We start from the raw sequence: 15,175 nt of genomic DNA, 5'->3' as shown, positions 1-15,175 counted from the left end.
CGGTGGGAAGTTGCGGCCGCGGCGGCTGGCAGCCGGGGCGGCCCGGAGGAGTCCCCGCGGGGAGCGCAGCCCGGCGCCCCCCACCCGCCACCCGCGAGCCCTTCCGCAGCCGGGCGCCAGCTCACCCCCGCCCCCCACGGTCCCTCCCTTTTCTCCTCAAGTCCTGAAGTTGAGTTTTCGAGGCGACACGGCGGCGGCGGCCACGCTGCTCCCGCTCCTCTGTCTCCCCATGGATATGCACTGCAAAGCAGACCCCTTCTCAGCGATGCACCGTGAGTACCGGCGCCCGCCTCCTGGGCAACTCGGGGCTCCGCGTCCCCGTCCGGTCCTGTCCCCAGGCGGCCCCGGCTCCCTGCGCTCGGACTCCATCTCAGAGGCCGCGCTGGCTCCTCTCGGGCCCCCATTTCGTTCCTCCTCTTTCCCTCGGCCCTGTGTTTCTCATGCCTCGCAGCTTCCTTCCCCTCTGCCTGTCACCCAGACTTACCTTTCCTCTGCCTGCCTCCGCTCCTTCCACCTGCTCCACCTCACGTCTCAGGGTCTTTGGCAGCCCCAGGTCTTGACTTCCACCACCCCACGCCCTGGTGACCCTGGGCGCCCCGGACTGGGGCGCTCATGGGCAGACAGCGCAGGGTTGTGTTTTGTACTGCGTTTTCTGGTCTCTCCCCCACGTTCGCTCTCTCTCTTTGCCTCCTCCTTCTCCTTTTCCTCTTCCGTCCCTTTTTCAAACTTAAGAGTGGTGGGCACCCAGAAGACTCCCAGCGTGGGCAGTTTCCTTGTCAGGACAAATTGGGTGCAGCGTGTGGGAGTGGGGTGTCCCCTTCTGACCCTCAGCTCCCTGCAGCTCCTGGGCCCTCCTACCCAAGCTAAGGCCAAGCTCCCGGCTGGCTGGAAATGCTCCCTACATCGCCCTTCACTTCTTGCTCCTTACCCCTCTGCTTTCTCTTCTCCTCTCCTGGAGTTGGGAGTCAAAGTTGGCAGGACATCCCCCGTGGTGGTCATTTCCCCCCACCTCTCCTTGGGAGAGGCTCTAAAAACAAAGGGGGAGTTCCTAAGGAGAAATCGAAGTCAACCCCGAGGCAAGCAGCTAGCTGCCAGGGTAGAGTGCATGTGACCCCAGTTTTGGAGGCTTCTTTCTGGGCTGGCCTCCTACTCCCTGGTCATCGCATGGAGTCATCACCCTGGCCAGGGGTCGAAGCAGGGATGGAAGAGGGGACGAGAAAGAGGGGAGAACGAAAGGAAGGCAAATGCCAAAGCCTGGGTGAAAGAAGAGACATGAAAGGGGGGAGGAGGAATCCAAGAAAGAAAATTGAAAGCCTTTTTGCAAGAAAGAAGGGAGCAAATCGGAGGAAAAGCGAAAGAGGGGGCACTGTTTTAATAAAATGTAAATGGATCTAGTTCCTGACATTTGTCTTCGATCGGAAAGCACTTCTGAGATTTTTCTCCCCTAGGGGTTAAAAAAAAGCGTCTAAATAGAAAGCCCCTCCCCATCTGTAGATTAATAATTAAGGATAATTTGTAACTTTTCACAGGGAAACTTTCAAGACCTGATTTGGCTCTGTTCTGTGGGGAAAAGAGCTGAGGAGGGAGAGCTGTGTGGTGTGTTTTGTGTTGTTTCCCCCTGAAGATTATATTTAGCTAACAGGGAGAGCTTTATTAATTATGCCTGGAATAAAATAGATCTCCCAACATCATTTCCAAGCACGGGGAACCAAGCGGGGTCTGCTGGTCGCCGCTGGTAGCCGCGAGGCAGACGGGAAAACCTCACTCCTTTCGCGAGCGAGAGGACCCGGGTCTGCAGCCGCCTGCGCTCTGTCGGCCTGCCGCTGCCCGGCCGCCCCTGCTTGCGCTCGCTGCCCTCTGCTGCGGATCCTGCCGGGCCTCGGCCGAGCCCCGCCGCCCGCCAGGTGCCACTCGGAAACCCTAGGGGAAGCCAGGCAAGCTGTAGGGGATCGGAGAAGGGAGCTAGCCGCGTGTGAGCCGGCGGGCTGAAGGGCCAGCAGGCGATAGCCGCAGTCTGAGTAGGCGCCCGCAGCGGTGGCGCATTCCAGGCCTGACTGTGCAGGCTCCCGGGAACTCAGCCTTGGACCCTCGGCGTGTCCCCTTCCTATCCCCACCCTTAGATTGGGGCCGAAGGGCCGGGCCTGGAGCCCGGGGAGGCTGAATTATTCATCTTTAATCTGCCCGCAGCTGCCACCTTTTCAGACCGGTAACGCGAGTTCTCCCGGGGCCTAAATTATTGATGGAGGGGCTTTGGAGGGCGGGGAGGGTGAGGAGTGGGCTGGAGGTAGGTAGAGAGTCAAGGGGGCGAGTAAAAGGAGAGGCTCCTTCCTCCCCCAACTACCCAGCTCAGGCCCACTCCCCAGAGCTTTCGACCAGGGTACCCTGGCTCCCCGTCCCAGAAGGGGACAAAAGGGAGATGAGGGGAGCGCAGATGTCCCCCGCTTTCTCCGAAAGTCGCTGGTGGCTGGCGGGGCAAGAGGCTGCAGGTTGTCGGCCCGCCGCTGGGCCAGCCGCTCGTTCTGCGGCCCAGTCTCTGCGGCGGTTAGATCCTGCTGGGCACCGGATTTCTCGACTGCTGCAAGCTAAGGAGGACGGGGCCAGGAGTGGCGCCCTGCGGTCGGGCACCGTGACCGCCTGGCTGCGAGGTGGGGAGCCGGCGCTGCAGCTGGGATCTCCTCTTGGCTTGGCCAGGAGAGCAAACGCCCGTGGTGTGCGGTTGCCAGCGCAGCTGCCGGCCCAGGGGTCAGAGATGCCCGCTGGCTGGGGCTGGCCGCACAGGCTGCCCCTGAACCTTTAGCCCGCCGAGTGGCGACCTGGACCAGGCGATCTGGGCGAGGTGACAGGTCTAGGTTCGGCGCTGCACGGCAGCGGTCGAGCCAGAGCTGCTAGAGCCTAGCTTGCCTCCTCTGCCGCAGTTGCTTGGCGGCCTTCTGTCCAGCGGACGCTGAACCCTGGCCTCCTCCGCTGTTCTCCCTCAACCTGATTTTCTTTGAACTTTAGACCTTCTGGAGGCGAAGGGGATATATAGTCAAAGATAAAATAATACGAAGAAGAAAGAAAGAAAATCTCACAATTAAGCACAACAGAAAAAGAGGTAGAAAAACCTCGCTTTAAAAAAATAAATCCGAAGAAGCAGATAGAGAGGCAAAGGTCTTAGCCTGTGTTTGAGTTAGGAGTCTCTTCTGGAAAGCATCATCCAGATCCAGACACCCCCGTCCCCCCACCCCCAAATCACCTTTCTCCAAGACCTCGGCGCACCAAATCCCCCTTGCCTGCGGCGCAGGCGGGACCCCTTTCGGCGGCCGCCTAATCCGCCGTTCAGCCCTTCTCCTCCGCTTTCCTTCCTCCTTCCCCGCTGGCATGATCCCCCCCCCTCCCCTCCGCTGTTCGTTTCTTTCTCCTCACGCTGCCTTACTGTCTTCGCTTCCCGGGGCATCTCCACCCCTTCCTAGCCACTGCTACGGGTCGCCTGGTCCAAAGTCCACGTTCTTTCCCAGACCAGGGCTCCGCGTGTGTTTCCGCGTCTCTGCAGCCCTGGGGTTCCCTCCCATCCCCAGTCCCCACCCCTTGTGGAGCGCGGGGCCACCCGTATCCCAGACGTGGGACGTGCCCCTCTGCCCTGCCCGTACCCTTCGCACGTCCCGGGCTGCGGGCCCTGACTAATGGCCGGTCCCTGCTGTGTGTGGGGTGTTGTGTTTTTTTCTTGTCTCTCCCCAGCAGGGCACGGGGGTGTGAACCAGCTCGGGGGGGTGTTTGTGAACGGCCGGCCCCTGCCCGACGTGGTGAGGCAGCGCATCGTGGAGCTCGCCCACCAGGGCGTGCGGCCCTGTGACATCTCCCGGCAGTTGCGGGTCAGCCACGGCTGTGTCAGCAAGATCTTGGGCAGGTGAGAGCCTCGAGCTACTGGGGCGATGCTCTGCCTTCTGGCCCGGTCAGCCCTGGGTCTGCGGCTGAAAGCCCTGGACACCGAGCAGAGGGAGGGAGACCCCCAGCTCCAGGGGACCCGGTGCCCTGCTCCACCTGGAGAGGACGCTTAGGTGGTGGCTGCGGCCCCAGGAGCGAGGGTGGAACTGGGTCACCCAGCCCCAGGGCCCTCTGGTGGAGGCGGCTGATTGCCGCCTGAGGAAGGGAGGGACGCCCCTTCCAGAGGAGTGAGTGCGGATGGGAGGTGGGCGGGGGTTAGGTGACAGGAGTGGGGAGGAGTGAAGGGTCCCCAGACGAGGCAGAAGCAGCATTTGGGAGATCTAGGCCCCCAAGGGCGCTCTGCGCTCTTTGGGAAAGGCTGGATTGGTCGGCCTGAGGCTTCGCCCGGTTCTTCTTGCGCTTCCCAAAAGGAAGCCCCGGTTTTCTCTCTGGGCTGGCGCGCGCGCCTCTCAGGAGCGTCCCTTGTGCCCTCGCCCTCGTCCTCCCCCTCGCGCTCCGCCGCCTCCCCGGCCTCAGCCCAAAGCCCGCAGAAAGCCAGCTCAGCCTCGCTGGGACTTCTCCTTGGGCGCCGCTGCCTAGAGCGAGCTGGGGAGCGGCTTGGCGGCCCCCGCAGCCCGCTGCAGCCCCCTGCCACCACCGCCGCCACCCCTCGCTTACCCCGCCGGCCTTCCCGGCGCAGGTACTACGAGACCGGCAGCATCAAGCCCGGCGTGATTGGCGGCTCCAAGCCCAAAGTGGCGACCCCCAAAGTGGTGGACAAGATCGCCGAGTACAAGCGACAGAACCCGACTATGTTCGCCTGGGAGATCCGAGACCGGCTCCTGGCCGAGGGCATCTGCGACAACGACACGGTGCCCAGCGTCTCCTCCATCAACAGGTGAGCAAACCACCAGCCTGTAGGGTAGGACCTCTCCCCAGCAGTCTCAACTCCTTCTCCAGCCTCAGCTCAAGATCTCTGGGGAGGATCGAGCACCTGGGAGCCAGAGGGGGAGGGAAGGACAGGCAGGCAGGCAGGCAGGCAGGGCTCTCTCTCGTTGGGCTTGGGTCCGGTGCAGTCTCTGCCTGGCTCTCCCTCAGTGTCCTGGAAATGAATCCAAGAGTTAGTGGTAATTAAGACTCCAAGATTACCAGCGAGCCTCGGTATCTAGAAACAATCACAGTCCACAGCCAAAGCCTTTAAAATGGCCAGTGTCTATTCATTGCAGCCAAATAGACTTCTCTTTCAACAGACGGGGTTCCCTTCCCCAGGGGCCACTGCCCATCCTGGCTCCCCCGGCCTTCCCTGCCAACTCCCACAAAACCTGCCACCCCAAGCCCATGCCACCCCAGCCAGCTCCCTGCACAAGCTCCAGGCCTGCAGGGCTGGTCATCACTAGGTCTTTGGCGAACACCAGCCACCAGTGCCATGGGTGCCAGAACAGAGGAGCTGGGCAGGGGAGGGGTTGCCAGGGAGGGAGGCAGGACCCTAGACCCCGAGATTGGACCTTGAGAGATGCTCTCAACCACCTAGGGTGCTCATCTCCAGCTGAAGTCTTTGGGCTGATGACAGGTTCATCAGGGAGACCCAGATGCAGAATAGCACTGGGTGGGAGGTACACCAGTTCCCAACCTACTCCAATATGTGTGCACCCAGACCAGTGTGTGTGTGTCTCTGGGTGGCCAACCCAGAATATGCAAATCACAGTTGGACCCAGACTCCCAGACAGACAGACTTCTTGATGGCAGAGCTGTCCAACCTGACATCCCAGACACACACCATGTGGGGGCAGGTCCCAGACAGCCTTGGCCAGCCTTTCCACCTGTGCTCTCCATTCTATGGAGAGCCCCAAGTGAGAAAGGCTGGGGCTAAGGATTTCTTACCCTCCTTATTTTTTGTATTCTTCATAGACGCGTTATTAGGCAAATAATAATTCAGATGGTGCCTTTTCTGAAACTGGCATCATGTATCAAGGTGGGGTTTTTTTTGTTTTAAATATTTTGCAAATGATATGGAATTATCCCAAATCATCCTGAAAACAGCAGGTAAAATTAGCTGGTGGAATGTACCTTGGCTAAAGAAGATTCCCCGTGCCACACTCGTGCTGTAACGCACGGCAAGGCGACCCCAGAAATTATCCCAGTGTGTGCCATCTGTATTAAAATGGTTATTCAGTTATGAACAGGGTAACATAATACTGATCAGCTAATTACACACCCTCAGAAAACCCTCCAGCTCCCTGGGCCAGGCTCAGCCAGGTCTTGGAAGCAGAGAGTTTGACATTCACACACCTTCGGAAGGAGCTGGAGAAAGGGCTGGCTGGTGTGGGAGAGGAATGAGTCCTTTACATGGAAAAGCCAGAGGAGGGGTCTGGGGAGCTCTGGCCAGAGACTGACCTGGTGGTTAGAGAGAAGAAAAGGATAAAGCAATTGTTTGCTGCTTCTGGTCCTGGGGGTGCTTTGGGACTGAGGTCTTGGGGAGAGGGTAGCTGGCTGGCTGAGTGGTCCTGCTGAGATCCGTGGTTGGCATTGGGTGGTGGCATTCTGAAGAACACTTGTGAGAAATGCTTCTTTTCAGTGAAAGGACAGAAGACTCTTTTGGGGACCCCAAGAAATGGATGGTTGTGGCGACGTGTTTCTTCTGAGTGGGTGGACGGGTCAGGGCCACAGCAGTCCAGCCTAGCAACCCCTTGTCTCCCAGCAGACCCCCACCCCCATCCCTGCAGAGACATTTTGGAAGCGGGGTTTGGCACATATTTGGAAATGCCCTCCTGAAAAGTCACGGAGAGCAGGGGATGGGGTGACCCTAGAGTCAAGCTCTCGAGGCCTTGAGGTACGCCCATCGGAAAGGAAGCGGAGAAGTGAGCTTCCAGGGAGGTGGGAGTGGGAGGAAGCTGGGCCTCTGCTTGATGGTTCTGACAGCGGCAGAGTGGACTCAGCACACAACCCTGTCATCTGAGGGACCTGACTGCCCCCTTTGGGCGTGGAGGCCTCACCATCCGCGGGCAGGTGTGGCTTGAGATTAGAGGGAGGGCAAGGGGCGGAGGCGGTGCAACACGGACAGCATGGACCACCAGTCCCAGGCCCAGGGGCGGCTGGCTGGCTAGCGCCGTCCACCAGGAATAGCCAGACTCTTCTTGCTGTGGCTTGGGACAGAATCCTCCCACGTTATGTGCTTCTGAAAGACTTCTGGGGGACTCCCAGTGTGCAGCTGAGTCAGGCCTGGCAGGATGCAGCTACATCCTTATCGGCGCTTTGTTTGATGGGAGAAGGTGTTTTTTTCTCTGAGATGTGTTGTTTTCCTATAAAGCCTGATGGAGGCAGCTGTTACTGTCGGTGCTGATTGTATCAGAATGTGACCCCTTTTGCGGTCCGCAGAATCCTTTACTTGTGGCCCGAGAGGCCGGAGATTGCTTCTGCGTAGCAGGTGCAGACCGTTAGGCAAGTGGGTGATTCTTGAGTTGTGAGGTTTATTGTTGGTGAGGTGCCCACGGTGTTGGGTCCTGCATAACTGTGATCTAAGGGCATGTGCCAGTGGTTGGCAAGAGAGGAAGCCCACACATGGGTCCCTACCTGAGCCAAATCATCCGGTGTTTCATCTTCCCCTCCTCAAAACAGATGCTGTTGCCGCACGTGAAATATGCTCTTTATGGTTATAAACAAAATTACCTTGCGTGGTTTAAAAATGGTTTTGGCATTCTCTGATCTTGTTGTGATAAAGCCTGGGCCATCCAACCCGTGTGCTCCACGAGAAAACCTCCTAGAAATGTCCGTCTGAGCCAATGGAGTGAGCCCGGTGCCTCCTCTGCCTCCACCCCGGGGACCGCAGTCAAAACTCCCCAGGGTTGACTGAGTTGCTTAGCACGAGGAATTTGTCTGAATCACTCTAAATATTGGGTTACTGATCACTGAGCACATGGTTGCCAGCCTCTCTGCTTGTACACCGCTGCTGTAGAGGGATGGTGTTTATAAACAGGTGACTTTAGAGTGAAACCTGGTATGAGAAATGGGCCCGGAGGGGGAGAGATGGAGGGAGATCCCTGCTACCCAAAGGGGAAAAAGTCACTTAGTTACATCACTCAGCAATTGACCAGGCAGGAAGGATTTTCCTGATTGTGTGCCCAGGTCTTCTGGTCTAGCTATTGCTCTTGGGAGAGAGTAGAGCTCTTTAAACAAAACAAAATAAAAGAGGTTCACTGTCCTTAAGTCTAGGCTTGCTGAAGAGCCCCCGAGGGCAGTCTCTTGGAGTGAGCCGACAGTAAAGTCATCACTCTCCAGCTTCTTCAGTCAGCCCTACACTTCTTGGGGTCCAGGCATGCTTTGTTCCTGGATCTTTTGAGTGGACTTCTCCAAAGTGAACTTCACCCCCGTCACCTGCCACCCACTCCCCCCCTTAGTTCTTAGGAGCCCATTCACATGGAAGCCTCAGCGCTGTGCTAAAGAATTCCTTCTGGTATCACTCAGCCATCCACCACTGGGCCATTCCCAAGTCTTCTCCAGGAGCCCGGCAGTGGTACACCAGCTGTTCATTCAAAGACATTTCCAAAGGAGCGAGGAGCCACTCATTTTAGCCAAAGGAATATTGAAAACATAGGGCTGGGTCTGTCTTCCCTCTGGGAAACTCAACTTCCAGAAGGATTGCACATTTGACTCTTGAACCTGACTTGGAATTGAACAAGGCCAGAGGGCAGCGGGGGTGGTGGGGTGGGGGGAGTGCTTGCCACATTTTCAGACCCTTGCAGTTGTTTGGCCTTGACAACCAGGGCAAGTGGGTGGCTGGAGAAGGCTTTCCCCACCCCAGAGGAGTAGAAGACATAAAGGTAGAACTCTCAGCTTCAGCTGCCCCGGACTTAGTAGAACAGGCCACAGATAGCAGACAAACTCAACAGTTTCTGTCTGAGAAGCCTTGTTCACTTGTCTCCCAAGTAAGGTCATACGCTGATACATTTGGTCATCATTAGAAGAAGATGCAAAATAGGCAGGGATGTTGAGCTTCTTGGAGTCTCTGGGTGGTGCAAATAGTGAAGCACCCAGCTACTCATTCAAAGGTTGGCTGTTTGAGTCTACCCGGAAGTTCCCAGAAAGACGGGTTTGATTGATCACTTGAAGAAATCAACCACAGAAAATCCTGTGGAGGCCAGTTCTCAGACACGTATGGGTTTGCCAGGAGTCGTGGTTGACTCATCGGCAACAGGCTGGTTTGGGGTTTTGTTTGTCTTCTGCTTCTTTAAAACAAATGGTTGTTGTCTTTCTGAAAAGCTCATTTTTGTGTTTGTAGCTGTTTTAGACTGGGGTTCTTGGCCAGTGTCCTATAGGCCTGTCTCTTCCCTGGCTGCTGGCCTCACGTAAGCTTGCAGGCCCCTCAAAGGCTTTTGGGTGAAAGCAATGGCCCATTACCCTAAGATCTTACCTTAACTGGAAGCTCTTCAAAAGGGGAGACAAGAGTGGTGGCCCTGAATGAAAGCTCCAGGTGAACTTTGGAAGGTGATTCAAAGAAGAAGAGAGAGGGGGAAACCTGTAAATAAATAAATAAAGTGTGCCCCCACTGTTCTGAGAACTCAATAAAACAATCACATCAAATATGAAGAGGCATAAATCTTGTGTCTGCACAGGGAACCTACTCAATTGCCTTTATTATCGCTCAGGCTGCCTCCATTTATTTCAGTCCAGGGCCTGGGCCCAGGAGGCGGCATGGAGGGTGGTCTCCAGTGCAATCCTACACCCGAGAGGCAGCAATCAGCCCATACAGCTAGGGATTTCGAGGGGAGCCCAGGAAGGACCCATCTGTCTGCATGAAAACCAATCAATAACTCTGTAACCAGAGCCCGTGTCACAGGGAATGGACAACACAACAGTTCAATACAGGGGCCACAGGGGGAATTAGCCAAGTTGAGATGGGGCCAGGCAGGAGCTGCCCCTGGAAAAGGGAAACAGGGTTACCTGGACAAGGGGCGACTGGGGGAGGGAGTGGAGAGGTGGCAAGGGGCGCAATAGATTTCAGAGCATATTGGCTTAGGGAGGGGATTATGATGCACATCAGTGCAAGGAACGGGAGGCTCCCCTGGAAGTTGGAGTAGGAGGGACCATGCACGTTAGAGGGAAGTGGGGGAATGGCCTTGCTCTGGCACACCTGGCAGGATGTGTTTGTTCATGTGAAGACAGGGGTTGGCGGACATATCTAGAGGAAGAACAATGAACGTAGTAACCGGTGCAGAAGATGGGCCCACCTCCCTCACCAAGGGTCTGCTTTCTGAAAACAGTGCTGCCCGTCAGCCCCAGCATGGGCTACATTCTTGCTTCTCAGGCCTCTCAGCAGGACTGACTGGGCACACTTTACAAGGGGCCCCTGGCCTGTGCCCAGCTTCCTAGGTCTCCAGCGCTCTTGCTGTGCTGAAGCATTGCCCCATACTACGCAAGCCCGTCTTTAGCCCCTCTTCATGGCTCCCTGTAGCTGGAGTTCTTTTTAAAAAAATCATTTTATTGGGGCTCATACAACTCTTATCACAATCCACACATACATCAATTGTGTAAAGCACACTTATACATTCGTTGCCCTCATCATTCTCAAAGCTCACTTTCCGCTTGGGCTCCTGGAATCAGCTCCTCATTTTCCTTCTCCCCCACTGCTCACCCCTCCCTCATGAACCCTTGATAATTTATAAATTATTATTTTATCTTATCTTACACAGCCCGGTGTCTCCCTTCACCCACTTTTCTGTTGCCCATCCCCCAGGGGGTTATATGTAGATCCTTGTGATCGGTTCCCTGGAGTTCTTATATTAAGAGGAAATATGTACGCTGCAAAGTGGCTCCTTGTTCACTTCCTTTTCTTTGAAAGAATGAAGCCAAGGGTGCTCACCTGGCCTGCGAATTCTCTTCAGTTCTTCCTGGCTCTTCCCACACCTCCCCCATCCCTCTAAGCCACCTGCCCAGACCTTAGGTTCTTACAGAAGAAGGACCTACCCATACAGGGTGTGCCCACTGTGGCTGCCTAGCCACAGGCAGGCACCTAGAGGAATCGGAGGGGCTTCTGACAAACCCAAGGCATGGGAAGTGTTGCCTTCTAATGGATGCTCAAATAACCAGTGAACTATTGAGCAGGTGAAAAAACGGAATCTCCCTGGGTTTATCTATCTGCAACGGACTAACTGTAGATTGAGATGTTTTTCTTCTGTGGAGCCGGTTGTTTGGGAGCTCAAAAGGTGCAGCTGGCATATATTCACAATCGCTTACAGGCATACAGGTTGCTACCCTTTAGGTGTGTGGATTTGTGTGTGTTGTGTGGACCCACCTCTGCCTGCTCAGAGGTGAAAGGGCTCCAAGGTCAAGAGGAGGAAAAGGAAGGAGGCTCACAGGCAGGATCCACAGCCACAGACAAAGGCTGAACCCCTGGATCACGGGGTCCCTTAGTGAGGCACTATTGGGCTCTTGCTGAGATGGCAGAGGGCTTGAAGTCTTCATGGCATCATTCAGGCAAGCGGAAGCCAAATGGGCATGCAGTGATTATTTGCACTCTAACCCTCTGGAGTCCAGTCAGAGGGGCGTTGCTAGCATGATGCCTTTGTGCGACTGACGGAGAGCTGTGTGATCCGTGGTGTGTCCTTGCTTTAACACTGTGGCTCTAACCTCGTCGGCAGGATTCATTTAGGGACCAACTGCCTAAGCGGCAAAGACAATGCTCTGTCGGGTTCTCCTATCTTCCAAGTTGTGAAACATTGACCCAACACTTGGGAACAGTCCTGGTCAGGCTTCAAATCATTCCCCAAGTAATCCAGGTGCCAGGGAATTCAGGGAAAGTAATGGAAAAACGCATAGCCGGCAACTGGAGAAGCCTGGAAGTTGAGCAGGATACGAGGAAAAGGCAGGTGCTTCCGAGTCTCCTGGGAAGGCCGAGCACAGGGGCTTGTTAGGGAAGTGGGAGACGCGCAGAGAAGGGCCTGTCCCTGGAGGGAGAGCAGGAGGAGCAAGGCCCCGGTTGATCTAGGAATCTTTAGTAAGAGAGGAGAGAGCCGAAGGGAGGGAGGGACCCTGAAGGCTCAACGGCCACACAGAAAACAGGATCCTTAGAGGGGACAGAGGATGAAAAGAGAGTCTGTGGTTTCAGAGGGAGTAAGAGCCAGTCCAGTGACACTCCAGACAGGCCTGGCCGATGATAGGAATGTGTCCAACCACTGCTGCAGCATCCATTCCGCTCATCTCTACAGGACAGAGTCCGATTGCTCCAGAGGGTCTCCAAACAGAATCCTCATGGGAGGAACAGACCACCTTCTCTTTCTCTCTGGGAGCGACAAGGGGGTTTGAACCCCTGACCCTGCGGTTAGCAGCCCAACATTGAATCGACAGCACTGCCAGGTCTCCTTTTATAGGGATGTCTCAAAACGTCCCTCACTGCCATTGAGTTGATGCTGGCCCACGAGGATGGGGTAACCGGCCCCTGTGGGTTTCTGAGACGGCAACTCTAGTTTATGGGACTAGAAAGCCCTGTCTTCCTCCTGCAGAGTGGCTGACAGGTTTGGAACCGCGGACCTTGTGGGGAGCAGTCCCAACACATAGCCCCTGGGCCACCAGGGCTCCGTGTTTATAGGGATGGCGGGGGCAGGAGAGCCATGCCCCAATGTCCGAATTGGTGAGAAATATGTGTGAGAGGCAGGGTGGTGGGTCAGAAGTCACCTTCAGGGGATTCGGCAGGGAAGGTAGATGGGAGAAGCCACAGGAGATGAGACTAAAGGACATGGTGGGAATTGGGGCCAACAGATGCTGAAATATGCAACCCCTTAGCCCAAACAACGATTCCATTCTTTTAAAATGTGCTGGCCGAGTACAATTCATCTTTGGCCCAATGCAGCGCATGGACTGTGGGGGGTGGGACTGTAGCCACTTGCCTGCATGACTAGGTGTAACATCTCTCCCTGCTTCAGATCAGAACAATCACCTCAGTGTGTGTGCAGGGGGTGGGGCGGGGTGGGGTGGGGGAGGCATTGTCTGAGCCCTTTATTCCAGAAGCTTCTGGAGCAGGGAGGGAGAAGACAGAACATTGCTCCCCAAACAAGGGAGTTGAGCCCATGGCAGTGAGTTTGTTTGTTTGTTTGTTTGTTTGTTTGTTTGTTTTCAAACTAGGGGGGGAGTCGGTGAGGGGAGGATGGGAAGGGAGGGCAAGAAAGAGGATGAGGACCGGGAGAGTGGGGACAGAGACGATGGAGCGGAAAGGGAATGCAGTGCAGGGACTCCGGGTGAGTGGAAGCTTACAATGGGGAGACTGGAGCCCACTTCTTTGAGCCAAAGCGTTAGGCAGGGACTCAGAGGTGGCTCGAGGGAACCAGGACCCCGGGCCAGCTGGTGCACCATGTTCAAGAGGGGATAAGGAGAGGCCCAGCGGTTTTCCCAGGAGAAGAAAGGTGGCTAGTTTCTGAATAGAAGCCCAGAGGAAATGCCTTTGTTGTCGTTTGGTAATTTTCAGCTCATAGCAAGCCAGAAGGCCAGAGCAGACTTGGGCCCCTAGGGGCTGTTGAGAGCTGTGATCTCGATGAGAGCCGGTCTCCAGGTCATCCTCCCGAGGATCTACTGGCTGGTTGCAAACTGCCAGCCCCTGGGTTAGCAGCCAAGTGCTTTGCCAGAGCAAGTGGCAGGGGACTGTCAAGTCCCAGGGCTGAGGGGTGCTTGCAGCGTGGGCATGGACCTCGGCTCTGCGTCGGTCCCCGCGCTGCAAGGCTGATGGGGCAAGCTGTGGACGCGCTGCAGTGCGGTGCCTCCTGTCTGCTCGCTCCCCTGCAGGCCCTGCTGGCAGCGTGGGAGGGCAGCCAAGAGAGAGGGACCATCAGAGGTCAGTCGGTCCTTATTTCCTGGCGATTCCAGATTAGATCCCACCATCAGGAGTCTTGAGCCACTTTGCTCGGGGCTTCCTCCCTCTGCAGGCCTTCCACGGGGCTCACGCGTCTCTGTGGGGCTCTCCCTTCAGCAGTGATTCCGGAACAGGAAGGCCGGGTGGCGGCTCCTGGCAGAAGGAAGAGGCAGGGCTGTGTGAGGGGCCAGCCTGGTGGGAAAAGGAACGGGCCTCCACCTGGTGGGCAGAGTAAGGTCGAGGAAAAGGCTGTCAGAACCCTGCCCCGTGCTCCCGAGGGGGATACCTTGGTCTTTGTTGGGTCAGGCTGCACAGTCCATATTTAGCTGGCAGGTGAAGGAAGCTGCACTCTGGGCTGCTCTGGCCCGGCCTGATGGGGTGCAGCACTGATGAGGCAGGAGTCCCTCCTTCGGCTGCTACCCCATGGCCTTCTTCCTCCTAGCCTTAGAGGACAACAGGCCATGCCATCCACACTGTGTCACCAAGAGAAATTGGTGAGCCTGTGTGTGGCGCCCCTGCGTGGCTCCAGCTGGGGAGAGTGTGTGGGTGGCTGGTATTTGCTAAGCCGGGCAGGCAGGTCCCGGGAAGCTGTCTCGAGGGCCCTGCCTGGCAGGGAGGTCTCCCGGGGAGGCGCTCTGGTGGACGTGGGAGCTGGTGGGTGGGTGGGTGGCCGTGCAGAGGGTCTTTAGCTGAGGCAGTTGTTTGGTCCCAGCATGGAAGTCCTGCCATCAACCAGAAAGCCTGCTTCCTTGGGGTGGGGTGGGGGGTTCGTGTGCTATCAGGAGAGTGGACGCTTGAACGGGCAGTGGTTGTTCTGATGCGTGGGTGTCCTGCCAGGTACAGAGCGCATCCCATGCCCTCGCCCACACTTGTGAGCCGTGTGCCTTCTCTCTGTGAGCCGGGGCTGGGTATCGAGAGGTGGGTACGGGTGTGCTAGGATGGGAGCTCATCACGGGTGCTTGGCTGGTGTCTGCGGAGCGCCCGCAGTATTGAATAAGGTCGAAGGTCAAAATATGTATCTCCTTTTATCATCTGCAAAGTGGACACGTCCCCTCCCTGCTTCCCCCGATGCTTCCCCCATCTCCGGCCTCTTTTTAATTTCTCCTCCTTTTTCTTCCGTTAGCTGGTTTGGGTCAGGAGGCCAATCTTGGTGGACTCTAATCAAAGCGTGAGGAGAATTCGATCAGATAAGGAAGCAGCAGGGGTTTCGTGTTCCTCCGTGGCCTCTGCTTCGCTGAGGAGCTAGCACTCAGCGCGGGCTGTGACTGTCTGACCTCGGGGAGAACCAACCAGAGGAGAGGAGGAGGGCTACTCAGGGTTGGGGTTGGAGCTTCTTTTCCCCATCTTTGTGCCCCTAAGAGGGAAAGGCTATTAGGACATCAGGTGACAGGAAGAGAGGCGGTGGGAGACAGAGGAGGAGACAGGAGGAGAGAAGGG

The 15,175-nt window shown here is 56.5% G+C and overlaps 1 protein-coding gene across 1 annotated transcript in view; it reads left to right on the top strand.

Annotated features, from left to right (window-relative positions):
- The window catches only part of PAX2 (paired box 2), a 95,940-nt gene that overhangs the window by 9,761 nt on the left and 71,004 nt on the right, over positions 1-15,175 (top strand). Inside the window, exons 2-4 of the mRNA XM_004701313.2 lie at positions 162-272; positions 3,718-3,886; positions 4,604-4,801. Coding sequence (XP_004701370.2) covers positions 162-272; positions 3,718-3,886; positions 4,604-4,801 — 478 coding nt within the window. The remainder of the gene's footprint in view (positions 1-161; positions 273-3,717; positions 3,887-4,603; positions 4,802-15,175) is intronic.

This window comes from Echinops telfairi, unplaced genomic scaffold, assembly GCF_000313985.2.
Source record: "Echinops telfairi isolate 266 unplaced genomic scaffold, ASM31398v2 ScPeMD7_70;HRSCAF=299, whole genome shotgun sequence".
Taxonomy (NCBI): Eukaryota; Metazoa; Chordata; class Mammalia; order Afrosoricida; family Tenrecidae; genus Echinops; species Echinops telfairi.
Note: the sequence above shows the minus strand (reverse complement) of the source record. Positions and strands in the feature narration are given on the sequence as shown.